General features: G+C 40.3%; 1 protein-coding gene and 1 long non-coding RNA gene across 2 annotated transcripts in view; both read right to left on the bottom strand.

Annotated features, from left to right (window-relative positions):
* Positions 1–1,761: 1,761 nt before the first annotated feature.
* ADGRB2 (adhesion G protein-coupled receptor B2) overlaps positions 1,762–14,671 on the bottom strand; it is a 204,754-nt gene continuing 191,844 nt past the window's right edge. The window contains exons 26-30 of the mRNA XM_018576759.1: positions 12,818–13,455; positions 12,230–12,265; positions 11,990–12,085; positions 10,284–10,340; positions 1,762–2,580 (exon numbers count right to left, since the gene is read on the bottom strand). Coding sequence (XP_018432261.1) covers positions 2,419–2,580; positions 10,284–10,340; positions 11,990–12,085; positions 12,230–12,265; positions 12,818–13,455 — 989 coding nt within the window. The 3' untranslated portion in view covers positions 1,762–2,418. The remainder of the gene's footprint in view (positions 2,581–10,283; positions 10,341–11,989; positions 12,086–12,229; positions 12,266–12,817; positions 13,456–14,671) is intronic.
* On the bottom strand, positions 6,040–8,063 carry LOC108804854. The gene is made up of 2 exons (XR_001942380.1): positions 7,990–8,063; positions 6,040–6,100 (listed from the first exon to the last, which is right to left on the bottom strand). It is a non-coding gene; the product is annotated as an uncharacterized LOC108804854 (long non-coding RNA).

Genomic DNA, 14,671 nt, shown 5'->3' with positions numbered 1-14,671 from the left:
AAAGATTATATTATTACGACTAAATTAAAAGGTACATTTTAATGATTTTCCAAGCACTAAATATGCTGAATATAATTGCTTTGCCTTCTAGTTATTTTCATATTGTTTTCTTAAAGAGTATGCACATGCAAACTGGAAATTTCTTGCCTTTTTAGAATACATCCTGCTAGTAACATGGTGTTGCCTTTCTTCCCTGAAGTTCAGGCCTTTCTTAGGATGCAGATCTGCTGTTACAGATCTCCCTTATCTTAGTATTTTGGTATAATCGTATTATTGTTGTCAGACTTTAGTCTGGCTTGCATTTCATACAGCAAAATGATGGGAGTCTGTGAATTGTGGGAACCCCGTAATGTTACTGCACAGATGGGTCCAATCACACGATTGCTATGCTGTATTCATTTACCAGCTCCACAATGCAATTTTCCTTCTAGAACATAGCTATAAGTATATAACCAGAGAGAGACTAGAAGAAGGGGTGCCTCAAAATGTTTACACAGCATTATGTCTCTCATGATGAACAGGATTCCTGATGTGAAGGGAGGAGTCCTGATGTGATAAAGGGGGACTCTGTTGTCAAAGAGGTTGACTCTGATGTAAAAGAAGGGGGCTCTTAATGTGAAAGGGGAGATCCTGATATGAAAGTGTGGGGGGCTTTGATGTAAATAAGGCTCCTAATGTGAAGGGGAAACCCCACTTTTTTTGTGTTTTTGCGTGGGGTCCCCCTTTGCAATTCATACCAGACTCATATCTCATATAAGTCCCTGGTATAGGTTTTGGAGGGACTACATTTCTTTTTTTACATGTTATTTTACATGTTAATAGTAACATTTTTTTTTACATTTTAGACTAGGGTTGCCTTGAGATTTGGCATACTTTTAAAGGGCACAGTGACTGAACAAAGGTTGAGTATATGTGTTGGTGGAGCCTGACAGCTGCAACTGTAGGATGATCAACAGATCTGACAAGTACAGTAAGTAGTTCAGAAGAGGGTGTAACAATGAGATTTAACCCTTCCCACTAACAATTTTTTAAAAAGCATACCCCAGCATGATGACCTGTGCCAGGGTTACATTAATAATAGTTTTCCTCTTTGAGAGCCAGAAGCTGACACTTTGCATGGATGCCGGGTCTCAATCTCGGCTGTCACTAACAGCTCAGGTTCCCATTAACAAGCAGAAAGCACTCAGAGTGTTTTTCGTTCATATGATCACTATGTTAACTATGATAACATAGATTACTATGTACTATTATCACATGAACTGTAATCACATGCAAGCTGGAAGATTCAATGAAAAAAAATATACGTCTTCAGTCTGCAAATGAAAACTGCCACATTAAGGCTGCAGTGGCATCTGCAGTGCCATCAGTTTTATAGTGTGCATATATAATTAAAACATATATACTGTACATGCATATATATAATTACAAAATGAGCAGGATTTTAAAGCCTAAACTGGCTTACTAAAAAAGCCTCATATGTCCTTAAAATGTATAAAAAATATTTGGTAAGGCAAATTAGGCATAGAGTTATTGATGAATGTGTAATAACACTGCTAAATTTGGCCTGGGCACCTAGACATAAATGACCTATGGTCATACAAAGCTTAAACTTGGTTTTAAAACATGAGTAATTGGGAGAAGAGTGTTGTTCCCTTGACCTTTGTGGACATCATCTATACAACCTATAAAAGAGACCATCCAAATGTATTATTGTGAATTATTTGTAGACACTAATAAAGCCAACAACTTACCTCAAATCATGTTTCAAAAGATTTTTTTTTTTATTTTTTTATCTCATTTTAAACAAATTCTAGGCATTTTTAAAACCCAGTGCCACCTGACCCCCTTCCCACTGCCCAGTTGCCTAGAAATATCAGTAAGGATTTGGAGATGTCAGTTGAGTCCATTTGGGCTGATTTTCTTTAGAAGTTCGTGATGGCAAGACTAAGCTCATCATCCCTACCTGAAAATGGCAGGGTGTAGGAGAGGGGGAGGTGAAAAAACTGGAAGAAAGTGGTAACTTGACAAGCGATGTCCAGGAAGCAGAAAAGAGGACGTTGTGTGACAGGACAACATATGTGTGCATTTTAAGAGAAATAGCAGCTTGTTGCTGCTTGGCTCCTCTATAGATCAAAGAGGAATAGTGATCCTGGATATACCATCTTAAAATCAGAGAATTGCGCTTCCAGAAGGCCACTACATCCATTTATCGACCATCATTCTCCATTTTGCTCACATTTGACTCTGCTATTGTATCATGAGGCAGAGGTTCCAGTGTATTTTCAGTGGGTACTCCATTAGCAAAGTGTAATCCTCTGTGGGCTTAAAACCAGAGCACCCTGACACCACTTCTCTGGTGAGGGCAATCAACTGGAGTCCAAGAGGTTGATAAATTCAAGGGCAAAGGGACAGATTGTCTTATACTTCAGTCTGATAATCGCCATCTGACATATCCATAGATATACGTGGAGGCTGTTCCCAGTCTACACAGCGTAGGCCCAGGCGGTCATGGATCTGTGAAGAGCGTGCTCTATAACTATCCCAAACCTTCTGATGGGGACCAGCTGGACTTGTCTTCTCCTGGGAAGTCAATATCAGAGGTCAGGCAACAGAGATCCATATCAATGAAAACATTATTACAATGCATTAGCGATACCTGCAATCTGATTTTTCTTCATTTCTATTTAGACAATAAAGATATATTTATTTAAGATTCTCTGTATTATTTCAGAATAGATGCCTATAATGCACCACCATGAATCTTAATCATTTAACCTGCCAATATGGATTACATTGCACCTGTGAAGATCATTGGTTTAATTATCTTATGAGTGCTCACATGCATGGTCCGAATGGGTGACATTCCTAGCCCAGCGATGGAAAAATGGGCTATCTGCACGTCATGATATTAATACATTTCTGTAAGCAGCAACTGAGGGAACATCAATAGATGAATTAATGAATCAGTCAATAGATGAATCTGCTGATAAATGGAACTGCATGGAAATCAATGAATGGAACTAGTTTTCAGATAGATGTGTCTGACCTTAATAAATTAATAGGTCAGTCTAAATTTGGAGAAGTCAATGAATGTATCTTCCTCCAATAGCATCAAGGGATGTAGCTAATTCAGACAATGTTGACAGTTATATTTGAACTAGATGACGTTGAGGAGTGTATTAAGCATGGAGAAAAAACTCTTAATAGCACAAATACACTGAAAAATGGTGTTTGTATTTCTAAGGATGCCAGAATGAAGATGGTAAACTTTCAGTATATGAATCAAAGTAACAATTCATTTTAACCAAGCATGCTTACTGAGATTCAGTATAAAGTGATATGGCAAAACTGTGCCAAATAAACTGTGGATCACAAGTGTTTTAATATGCAAAACTAGGGATGCACAGATACTTTTCGAGTACCAGTGCAGATACTTGGCATTTTCATGAGAACTACCAGGGTTGCAGCGGTTGCAGCTGGGACCTGGCTCTGGCACTCCACCACTGTCCTGAAATCATTAGTCTGTATTGTTTTAGAAAAACTGTCACATGACAATAAACAAAAATGTATCAGTACTCATACTTGTAAGTACTCGGCAAGTACCAGTACTCGTACTCACAAAACTGGTATCTGTGCATCCCTTTATTTATATTTATAAAAACAAAATCATACATTAAAACAGAGATGTGCTAATCCCAGGAGCTCCGTGTGCTCCTTACAAATGACAGCTGCCTCCTAATTTTTTAAATTTTCTCTAGTCTAGTCTTGGAGCTCAAAAGTATCGGTAGATGTACTCGTACTTGTACCGAGTACTGTACTTGTACCGAGTACTGTACTTGGTATCTGTGCAACCCTATGCAAAACAAAATATAGAATTTCTCAAACCATTATTTTTTTCCAATATCTGTAACCCCTTTGTATTTCTGTAAATAAATATATAACTTTAAGGTATCTCTAAGTCTCTATTTGCCATACACACTTTAAAAAATTCAAAGCATTAGGCACCCACTTCCCAGCATTTAGCTGTCACTGCGGTGGGAAGGTACAGAGCATAGCAACCTCTAAACTCCTAATGATCTTAAAGCATGGCAAGTGGAGACAACAGAGCATTCTGGATGTCTGGTTTAGGACATTAGCTAATGTTCTTATTATCAGATTCGAAACTGAGTGTCCATAGGTTATATTTATATATTCTAAGTGTATGTAGGCCAGTGCATATTTTTATGGTGCAACCTATGTATGTACACATACACACTAGTTTAAAGAAGAACTCCAGGAAATGTTTTCTTAACCCTTGCAGTGGGGCTACCGCATCACTGCAAGGGTTAAGTGCTCGTTTTTGTCTAGGTTCAAAAAGAACCAAGTTATATTCACCCAAAACTCCGAGCTGGCCAGCTGTCACAGCCTCTCTCCTCCTTCACTGCAGCATTGGAATCTTCCTCAGCATCCTCAGTCCTATCCACTGTGTATAGAATGTGATGATTTACAGAACCTGAGATCGCTGCAGAGGAGGGGGAGAGAGGCTGGAAGGACCGGTTTAAGAACAAGCCATCTTGGAGCATTGTGTGAATACAACTAAAATCTATTAATGGATATATGTAGTGACATTTTGTAAGCTGAACAGTTATTATCCAGGAAAGTGAACCAAGGATCTGGCTGATTATAAAAATCAGCTGGTCCTGACAGTGGTGGGTAAAATCTCTAACCAGTATATTCCTGGTGGAATTTCTGTGTCTGTTTTCCCAGTTCCACCCGATTGCAGCAGCCCTAACAAGCCCAAGGTTGAATAAGGTATTTTTTTTTCTATTAAAGAGCCTGCAGTGCAAGGTGTGACACATCTCCTGCTGCAGCAGAACGATTGAGGCCCTCCAGAGTAGGGAGTGGAATATATTATGGCAGGGAGATGTCTTAACTTAAAGAGGAACTCCAGGATTTAAAAACAAAAAATCTTGCAGTGGGTCTACCCCCACACTGCAAGGGTTAGCTGCTTGTTCTGGTCTAGGGGAACAAATAAAATATACTTACCTGATCTTTGCTCCTACCTGGTTGCTAGACCAATCCCTGGAGCATATTCTCCCCTGGGATCCAGTAGTCTAAGAACCTTTGAAGTCATTGCATCTAATGCAGGTCCATTGACTTTCATTAGACATGAGGACATGTTATACCACTGCCACAGCCACAGAGTTGAGCACTGATACTGCCGCAAGACCAAGTATTAGGTGAATATATCTTCTGTATTCTAGCCCCTAAACCAAAACAAGAAGTTAACTTCACTGCAAGAGATAGTTGTATAAACACCTGGAGTTCTCCTTTAAGTCAGAAGCAAGTGGCTCAGCTAACTGGTATCTATCTACACCTGATGTATTACTTTTGGGTGGAATAAGCATTCATTTACACTATTTATTCTGGAAGCCGGTAACTGATAAATGCCAACACAAAGGTATAACACTAACACAGCAGAGACATGAAAAATAATGCTGCACTAAATCACACAGCAGTGGGTATTCTGTAATTGCTCTTTTCATTTTAATTAAAGTAATCTCTGATTTGCATTAATATTTTATTATCTTCAGGAGACAGAAATTAAACAGAACAACTGGCTTGAGTACAACACCATTATTCTTTAGGTTCAACTTCATACATAAGAAATGTGCCGTAGGGTGTCTATCTCAAATGTAATGTTAGATGCTATGTAGTTGTTTTAGTACAACTGATTGATTTACATTACCTACATGGACTGATTTTTTAAGCTTTCAACTCAAGAAAAACAAGGATAGAGTTTTGTATTCAAACGAATCGTCAGCAACAATAGGTCAAAGTAATTAAGTATGTTAGTCCTAGTAGTGACAGCCGCTTGACTACCATATTCTGTCACTCACAGTTACATTTCTAATGTCATGTTCACTTTATTGGTTGTGATTGGAGTAAACAAGCTATCACTGGAAACTTGCAAGACCAGAGGCCTGCAGGGTATGCAGGAAGGAAGAAAATGGGAAGCACATATGTTTCTTTCATTTATGACATAGTAAATAATGTTACTCACACTGGCTGAGGTTCTCTCCACTGCTCCTCCGGAGGATATGCTCCAGCGTTTGTCTCTCTGGATTACAAACATAGCAGAAGAGTGACATGGCAGTGTTGTCAGATAAAACAGAGGCAGTAATGGTACCAAGTCAATAGCAGCTGTAGAATGGCCAATGAGGTAGTAATCATAGCAACAAGCATGCTAACAGCAGCATGCCTGCCTATTGAATCATGTTCAGGGATATCTAATATGATAGAATGAAAGAGGGAGCGGGGGCAATAGGTAGAAATCAAGAGGGCTGAAGACTGTCCAAGAGATCTAATTAGCTGCAAGTATTATAAGCTGAAATGATACTTTGATAAACTCGATATATTTGGTATCTAGTAGTTCTCTTTCCTCGGTTAAAAAAAAAAATAAATTCCCAGCGTCAAGGAGATTTTTTATGCAAGTTTGTGATGTTTCACATGCTAAATTAGCCACTAGATAAACCGTGTTTTATTGATTTATATGGATGATGTTTGCTTCCCATAACAGAGCAAGCACTTTTGCAAAGCGGTTTAATCTGTAAATGTCAATAGACAGAGAAAAAACTGTCTTTGTGGGAAAAAAACCCCACTAAAAAGGTCAATATGCCTAAAAATAATTCATATTCATGTTGTGGTCAGATCACCCACCATTACCTCCCTTCATGCTGCAACAATGTTAGTCTCACTTCTCCTCATGCATCTTGCATAAGGTAGGACCAATACAAAATTGAATATAGAAAGACACACCTATAATGGTCCAGTAAACCTGAGAAATCAAGTGCAGCATTACGTGAGAAGCTGATAGATGATTTTAAAAGAAAACTATGGCCCAGCCTTTTATGGCCATGGTTTTTTTTAGGGTCACAAGAGGACATATACTATGACCTCCTGTGACCCAAAACCTAGCATATAGCGGATTATTGTCTGCTATATACTCACAGCACAGAGCCACGTTGCAGCCAGGAAAGATCCCGATAATATTGACCTGATTTATAGCTGGCTCTGTTAGAGAGGGTGGGGGGAGAAGATGGGGAACTGAGCTATCTGCGTTATGTGATAACTCAGTTCTCGATCTATAGAGCCGACATGTGACAGCTTCAGTGTCACACGTCAGCTCTAATTATGGGGATACCTGTATTTCACTCTTCCCATAATTCTTCTTTAAGCTGAACTGAAGTCTTACACTTTTTATATTCCATTACAGTCCTCCTGTACACCTGAATGTTATAGGTGATTTGTTTTTGCTGGGAAATACCGTAAGACACTTCATAGAGGAAATGCTGCTTTCAGGGCTCACACTGCAGTGCTCTGTGCTGACAGAGCTGAATAACAGCCACACCCCTCAGCAGAAGTATCCACACACAAACCTGTATTGCACAGAAAGGGAGGGGTGTATCTAACCAGCTACATTACACTGCTGAGAGCAGTGGGTCTTACTCTGGTGCCTATTGGATGGTACAGTCATATTAAGACTCCTCCCTGTACAACTGCTGTAACAGGAAAGTGGATGGAAGACTAGGAAAATGGACTTTCTTTACAGAAAGTCTAACTTTGCATTTAGCATTTATTTCTTATTTCGGTAGTGGGTAAAATGACCCAATCTCAGCTGTAGAAAGTCAGAAAGAGATGGACAGGAACATGTCTTTTTAGTGTACATTTTTACTGTGAGAAAAACATGTGAAGAGAGTGTTTGCGCACCTTTCCACTGGCATCCCGGTACCTTTCCAGTGTATGGAACTTGCGGTTCAATTCATGATAAAGCTCTGAGTGTCTTTTTCTTGTGTGCATCACTTTCTGCAAAAAGTCAACTATAGCATTAACATACAGCAGTCCAGTGCTGTCAGCCCTTGTAGCTTAATTCATGAAAAAGTATCATGCATCTCAAATCCCAGTGCTACCATGCAGATGTAGGCCTTAAGTGTGGGTAAAAGTGCTCACCTCAAAGTCCAAATCTGAGTATCTCAATCGCTTCCGCTGGGGGAGAAACACAGGGACAGGTTGATGTGGTTTCTATGTGAGGAGGAAAAGAGAAAGGGAGGAAGATGGATTGAGAGAAGGGAGAAAGGTGCACATATAAACACAGTGACGGAAAAGTGCTACCCCTTTGTATTTCTGTAAATAAATATATAACTTTAAGGTATCTCTAAGTCTCTATTTGCCATACACACTTTAAAAAATTCAAAGCATTAGGCACCCACTTCCCAGCATTTAGCTGTCACTGCGGTGGGAAGGTACAGAGCATAGCAACCTCTAAACTCCTAATGATCTTAAAGCATGGCAAGTGGAGACAACAGAGCATTCTGGATGTCTGGTTTAGGACATTAGCTAATGTTCTTATTATCAGATTCGAAACTGAGTGTCCATAGGTTATATTTATATATTCTAAGTGTATGTAGGCCAGTGCATATTTTTATGGTGCAACCTATGTATGTACACATACACACTAGTTTAAAGAAGAACTCCAGGAAATGTTTTCTTAACCCTTGCAGTGGGGCTACCGCATCACTGCAAGGGTTAAGTGCTCGTTTTTGTCTAGGTTCAAAAAGAACCAAGTTATATTCACCCAAAACTCCGAGCTGGCCAGCTGTCACAGCCTCTCTCCTCCTTCACTGCAGCATTGGAATCTTCCTCAGCATCCTCAGTCCTATCCACTGTGTATAGAATGTGATGATTTACAGAACCTGAGATCGCTGCAGAGGAGGGGGAGAGAGGCTGGAAGGACCGGTTTAAGAACAAGCCATCTTGGAGCATTGTGTGAATACAACTAAAATCTATTAATGGATATATGTAGTGACATTTTGTAAGCTGAACAGTTATTATCCAGGAAAGTGAACCAAGGATCTGGCTGATTATAAAAATCAGCTGGTCCTGACAGTGGTGGGTAAAATCTCTAACCAGTATATTCCTGGTGGAATTTCTGTGTCTGTTTTCCCAGTTCCACCCGATTGCAGCAGCCCTAACAAGCCCAAGGTTGAATAAGGTATTTTTTTTTCTATTAAAGAGCCTGCAGTGCAAGGTGTGACACATCTCCTGCTGCAGCAGAACGATTGAGGCCCTCCAGAGTAGGGAGTGGAATATATTATGGCAGGGAGATGTCTTAACTTAAAGAGGAACTCCAGGATTTAAAAACAAAAAATCTTGCAGTGGGTCTACCCCCACACTGCAAGGGTTAGCTGCTTGTTCTGGTCTAGGGGAACAAATAAAATATACTTACCTGATCTTTGCTCCTACCTGGTTGCTAGACCAATCCCTGGAGCATATTCTCCCCTGGGATCCAGTAGTCTAAGAACCTTTGAAGTCATTGCATCTAATGCAGGTCCATTGACTTTCATTAGACATGAGGACATGTTATACCACTGCCACAGCCACAGAGTTGAGCACTGATACTGCCGCAAGACCAAGTATTAGGTGAATATATCTTCTGTATTCTAGCCCCTAAACCAAAACAAGAAGTTAACTTCACTGCAAGAGATAGTTGTATAAACACCTGGAGTTCTCCTTTAAGTCAGAAGCAAGTGGCTCAGCTAACTGGTATCTATCTACACCTGATGTATTACTTTTGGGTGGAATAAGCATTCATTTACACTATTTATTCTGGAAGCCGGTAACTGATAAATGCCAACACAAAGGTATAACACTAACACAGCAGAGACATGAAAAATAATGCTGCACTAAATCACACAGCAGTGGGTATTCTGTAATTGCTCTTTTCATTTTAATTAAAGTAATCTCTGATTTGCATTAATATTTTATTATCTTCAGGAGACAGAAATTAAACAGAACAACTGGCTTGAGTACAACACCATTATTCTTTAGGTTCAACTTCATACATAAGAAATGTGCCGTAGGGTGTCTATCTCAAATGTAATGTTAGATGCTATGTAGTTGTTTTAGTACAACTGATTGATTTACATTACCTACATGGACTGATTTTTTAAGCTTTCAACTCAAGAAAAACAAGGATAGAGTTTTGTATTCAAACGAATCGTCAGCAACAATAGGTCAAAGTAATTAAGTATGTTAGTCCTAGTAGTGACAGCCGCTTGACTACCATATTCTGTCACTCACAGTTACATTTCTAATGTCATGTTCACTTTATTGGTTGTGATTGGAGTAAACAAGCTATCACTGGAAACTTGCAAGACCAGAGGCCTGCAGGGTATGCAGGAAGGAAGAAAATGGGAAGCACATATGTTTCTTTCATTTATGACATAGTAAATAATGTTACTCACACTGGCTGAGGTTCTCTCCACTGCTCCTCCGGAGGATATGCTCCAGCGTTTGTCTCTCTGGATTACAAACATAGCAGAAGAGTGACATGGCAGTGTTGTCAGATAAAACAGAGGCAGTAATGGTACCAAGTCAATAGCAGCTGTAGAATGGCCAATGAGGTAGTAATCATAGCAACAAGCATGCTAACAGCAGCATGCCTGCCTATTGAATCATGTTCAGGGATATCTAATATGATAGAATGAAAGAGGGAGCGGGGGCAATAGGTAGAAATCAAGAGGGCTGAAGACTGTCCAAGAGATCTAATTAGCTGCAAGTATTATAAGCTGAAATGATACTTTGATAAACTCGATATATTTGGTATCTAGTAGTTCTCTTTCCTCGGTTAAAAAAAAAAATAAATTCCCAGCGTCAAGGAGATTTTTTATGCAAGTTTGTGATGTTTCACATGCTAAATTAGCCACTAGATAAACCGTGTTTTATTGATTTATATGGATGATGTTTGCTTCCCATAACAGAGCAAGCACTTTTGCAAAGCGGTTTAATCTGTAAATGTCAATAGACAGAGAAAAAACTGTCTTTGTGGGAAAAAAACCCCACTAAAAAGGTCAATATGCCTAAAAATAATTCATATTCATGTTGTGGTCAGATCACCCACCATTACCTCCCTTCATGCTGCAACAATGTTAGTCTCACTTCTCCTCATGCATCTTGCATAAGGTAGGACCAATACAAAATTGAATATAGAAAGACACACCTATAATGGTCCAGTAAACCTGAGAAATCAAGTGCAGCATTACGTGAGAAGCTGATAGATGATTTTAAAAGAAAACTATGGCCCAGCCTTTTATGGCCATGGTTTTTTTTAGGGTCACAAGAGGACATATACTATGACCTCCTGTGACCCAAAACCTAGCATATAGCGGATTATTGTCTGCTATATACTCACAGCACAGAGCCACGTTGCAGCCAGGAAAGATCCCGATAATATTGACCTGATTTATAGCTGGCTCTGTTAGAGAGGGTGGGGGGAGAAGATGGGGAACTGAGCTATCTGCGTTATGTGATAACTCAGTTCTCGATCTATAGAGCCGACATGTGACAGCTTCAGTGTCACACGTCAGCTCTAATTATGGGGATACCTGTATTTCACTCTTCCCATAATTCTTCTTTAAGCTGAACTGAAGTCTTACACTTTTTATATTCCATTACAGTCCTCCTGTACACCTGAATGTTATAGGTGATTTGTTTTTGCTGGGAAATACCGTAAGACACTTCATAGAGGAAATGCTGCTTTCAGGGCTCACACTGCAGTGCTCTGTGCTGACAGAGCTGAATAACAGCCACACCCCTCAGCAGAAGTATCCACACACAAACCTGTATTGCACAGAAAGGGAGGGGTGTATCTAACCAGCTACATTACACTGCTGAGAGCAGTGGGTCTTACTCTGGTGCCTATTGGATGGTACAGTCATATTAAGACTCCTCCCTGTACAACTGCTGTAACAGGAAAGTGGATGGAAGACTAGGAAAATGGACTTTCTTTACAGAAAGTCTAACTTTGCATTTAGCATTTATTTCTTATTTCGGTAGTGGGTAAAATGACCCAATCTCAGCTGTAGAAAGTCAGAAAGAGATGGACAGGAACATGTCTTTTTAGTGTACATTTTTACTGTGAGAAAAACATGTGAAGAGAGTGTTTGCGCACCTTTCCACTGGCATCCCGGTACCTTTCCAGTGTATGGAACTTGCGGTTCAATTCATGATAAAGCTCTGAGTGTCTTTTTCTTGTGTGCATCACTTTCTGCAAAAAGTCAACTATAGCATTAACATACAGCAGTCCAGTGCTGTCAGCCCTTGTAGCTTAATTCATGAAAAAGTATCATGCATCTCAAATCCCAGTGCTACCATGCAGATGTAGGCCTTAAGTGTGGGTAAAAGTGCTCACCTCAAAGTCCAAATCTGAGTATCTCAATCGCTTCCGCTGGGGGAGAAACACAGGGACAGGTTGATGTGGTTTCTATGTGAGGAGGAAAAGAGAAAGGGAGGAAGGGAGGAAGATGGATTGAGAGAAGGGAGAAAGGTGCACATATAAACACAGTGACGGAAAAGTGCAGTAAGGACAGTTTGGGACAAACCAAAAACAGGTGTTTTTTAACAGAAGCAGAGCAAGCTAAGAGTTACAAAGTGATGAACACTATGGGGCGGAGAAACCAGTGAAAGGAGACGGCGGAGTAATGATGGTGAGGATGAAGGAAATTAAAGGGAGGAAGATGGATTGAGAGAAGGGAGAAAGGTGCACATATAAACACAGTGACGGAAAAGTGCAGTAAGGACAGTTTGGGACAAACCAAAAACAGGTGTTTTTTAACAGAAGCAGAGCAAGCTAAGAGTTACAAAGTGATGAACATTATGGGGCGGAGAAACCAGTGAAAGGAGACGGCGGAGTAATGATGGTGAGGATGAAGGACATGGCATGAAAGATGCAGCATTCTACAAAAAGTGCATACACAAAGAGGTGTCTTCCACCTCTCACCTCGAGAGATCCAGCGCTCAGAGATGGACCAGGCACCGTGCGGGGCATTGTGCGACTCCGCTCATTCATCTCTGATGCCAGGATCTGCCGCACAGAAGGTGGCTGTTTAAATGGCAACCCAAACTGGTGCTGAGCAGGTACATAGGGTGGGGTTAAATTAACATTGATGTGGTCCACTGACAGGAAATTTGGGTAACTATCTGTGTCCCCTTGCGGACGCCCTTTGTTTAGATCTGCCAGTTTCATGTTATGTTTTCCATGTTCACGATTGAATGGCTTGAGACTCAGAGTCCTTCGTGGCAACACCATATATTCACTTTCTAACGATTGCTCCTGATGTGGATCACCAAAGTCCAGGGGCCACATGTTTCCCTCAGGGCACAGATAGAGAGGTCCACGCTCCACATTGATTTCTTTCTTTGGCAGTGGATCATTGAGCTCATTTACTGGATTATGAGTTATTTTGGGCACCTGCAGCATAATTCCTCCTTGAGAAGAAAGATGTCCAGGAAGGTGGGAAAAGCTGAGGCCTTCGCTTCCTTTATGTCGTTTTAGATCATCTTCATCATCTAAAGAGATCCGGGATAGAGCTCCAGTCACACTGGAAGGATGGCATGTATTCAGTTCCTTAAATAAAACTGACAAAACATTGGAAATAAATGAAAAACATTAAATGCAATGTGATGACATGCAGCACTTTTACAGCACTCAGAAGTTAACACAAAACTTTTAAATTAGTAACATCTGAAACTTTTTCAGTTAGGCTGAAAAAAGACATATGTCCACTGAAATCAACCAAAAGAGAAAAAAATAATACATCCTTAAAACCTTAAACCCCAGTGCTGATCCCAAGGAAGACAAAAAAGACCTGATACAGCATGGTATCAGTGTCCCTCATTCCCAAAAGCAGCCAGGCATATTCTGTGCTTTTGAAACACATCCAGTCCTTTTTTTGAAGGAATCTATTAAGTTGGCTAGAACATGCTCTTGTGGAAAACTATTCCATATTTTTGCAGCTCTTACTGATAAGAACATTTTCTGTATTAGGAGTTTAGACTTATTTTTTCAGGTGCAAAGAGCATGCTCTTATCTTTATCAGGGGCCTGAAAATAAACTACTTTGCACAAAGTTTTTTACATGGACCATATATGGAATTAATTAAAGTAATCATATTCCTCAGCTCTTCTCAAGGGAGAATTATTTATTCATGTATTTATTTATTTATTATTAGTATTTATATAGCGTCAACAATGTATGCAGAGGTTTACAATCCAAGGTCCCTATACATACACACATTTCAGCCAGATTTTAACGGCCATACATTTGCACGGTGTGTGGGGCTGTCGGCTCCCTTTCAGCCAGCATTCCTCGATCAGCTGATTGAAGGAGCCGGCTGAAAAATCTACATGCGAACAGAGCCGACAGTCAATGAGCTGCCCGCTCTGATCGGGTATTCTGAAAATAAAATGCAGACAGCAGCGATTTCTCGATTGACACGCTGTTTGTGTTGATGGAGGAATCGCCTCAATTTCTTCCTTCAGCCCGCGGGTTGAACAAAAGAAGTTGACAGATGTGTGGCCAGCTTTAGAGAGGAACCAATTAACCTTCCAGCATGTCTTTGGAGTGTGGGAGGAAACCAAAGTACCCGGAAGAAACCCAAGCAAGCACCAGGACAATACATTAAGTTCAAAAAATCTTGGCTCTATGGTCTACAGAAATCTTTATAGAAACAAGAGGTTGTCAGGAGGGGTACAGAGGTTATCAGGAGGGGTACAGAGGTTGTCAGGAGGGGTGCGGAGGGTGTCAGGAGGGGTGTGGAAGGTCTCAGGAGGGGGGCGGAGGGTCTCAGGAGGG

Source organism: Nanorana parkeri, unplaced genomic scaffold (genome assembly GCF_000935625.1).
Source record: "Nanorana parkeri isolate BGI_ZX_2015 unplaced genomic scaffold, ASM93562v1 scaffold76, whole genome shotgun sequence".
Classification (NCBI taxonomy): domain Eukaryota; kingdom Metazoa; phylum Chordata; class Amphibia; order Anura; family Dicroglossidae; genus Nanorana; species Nanorana parkeri.
Note: the sequence above shows the minus strand (reverse complement) of the source record. Positions and strands in the feature narration are given on the sequence as shown.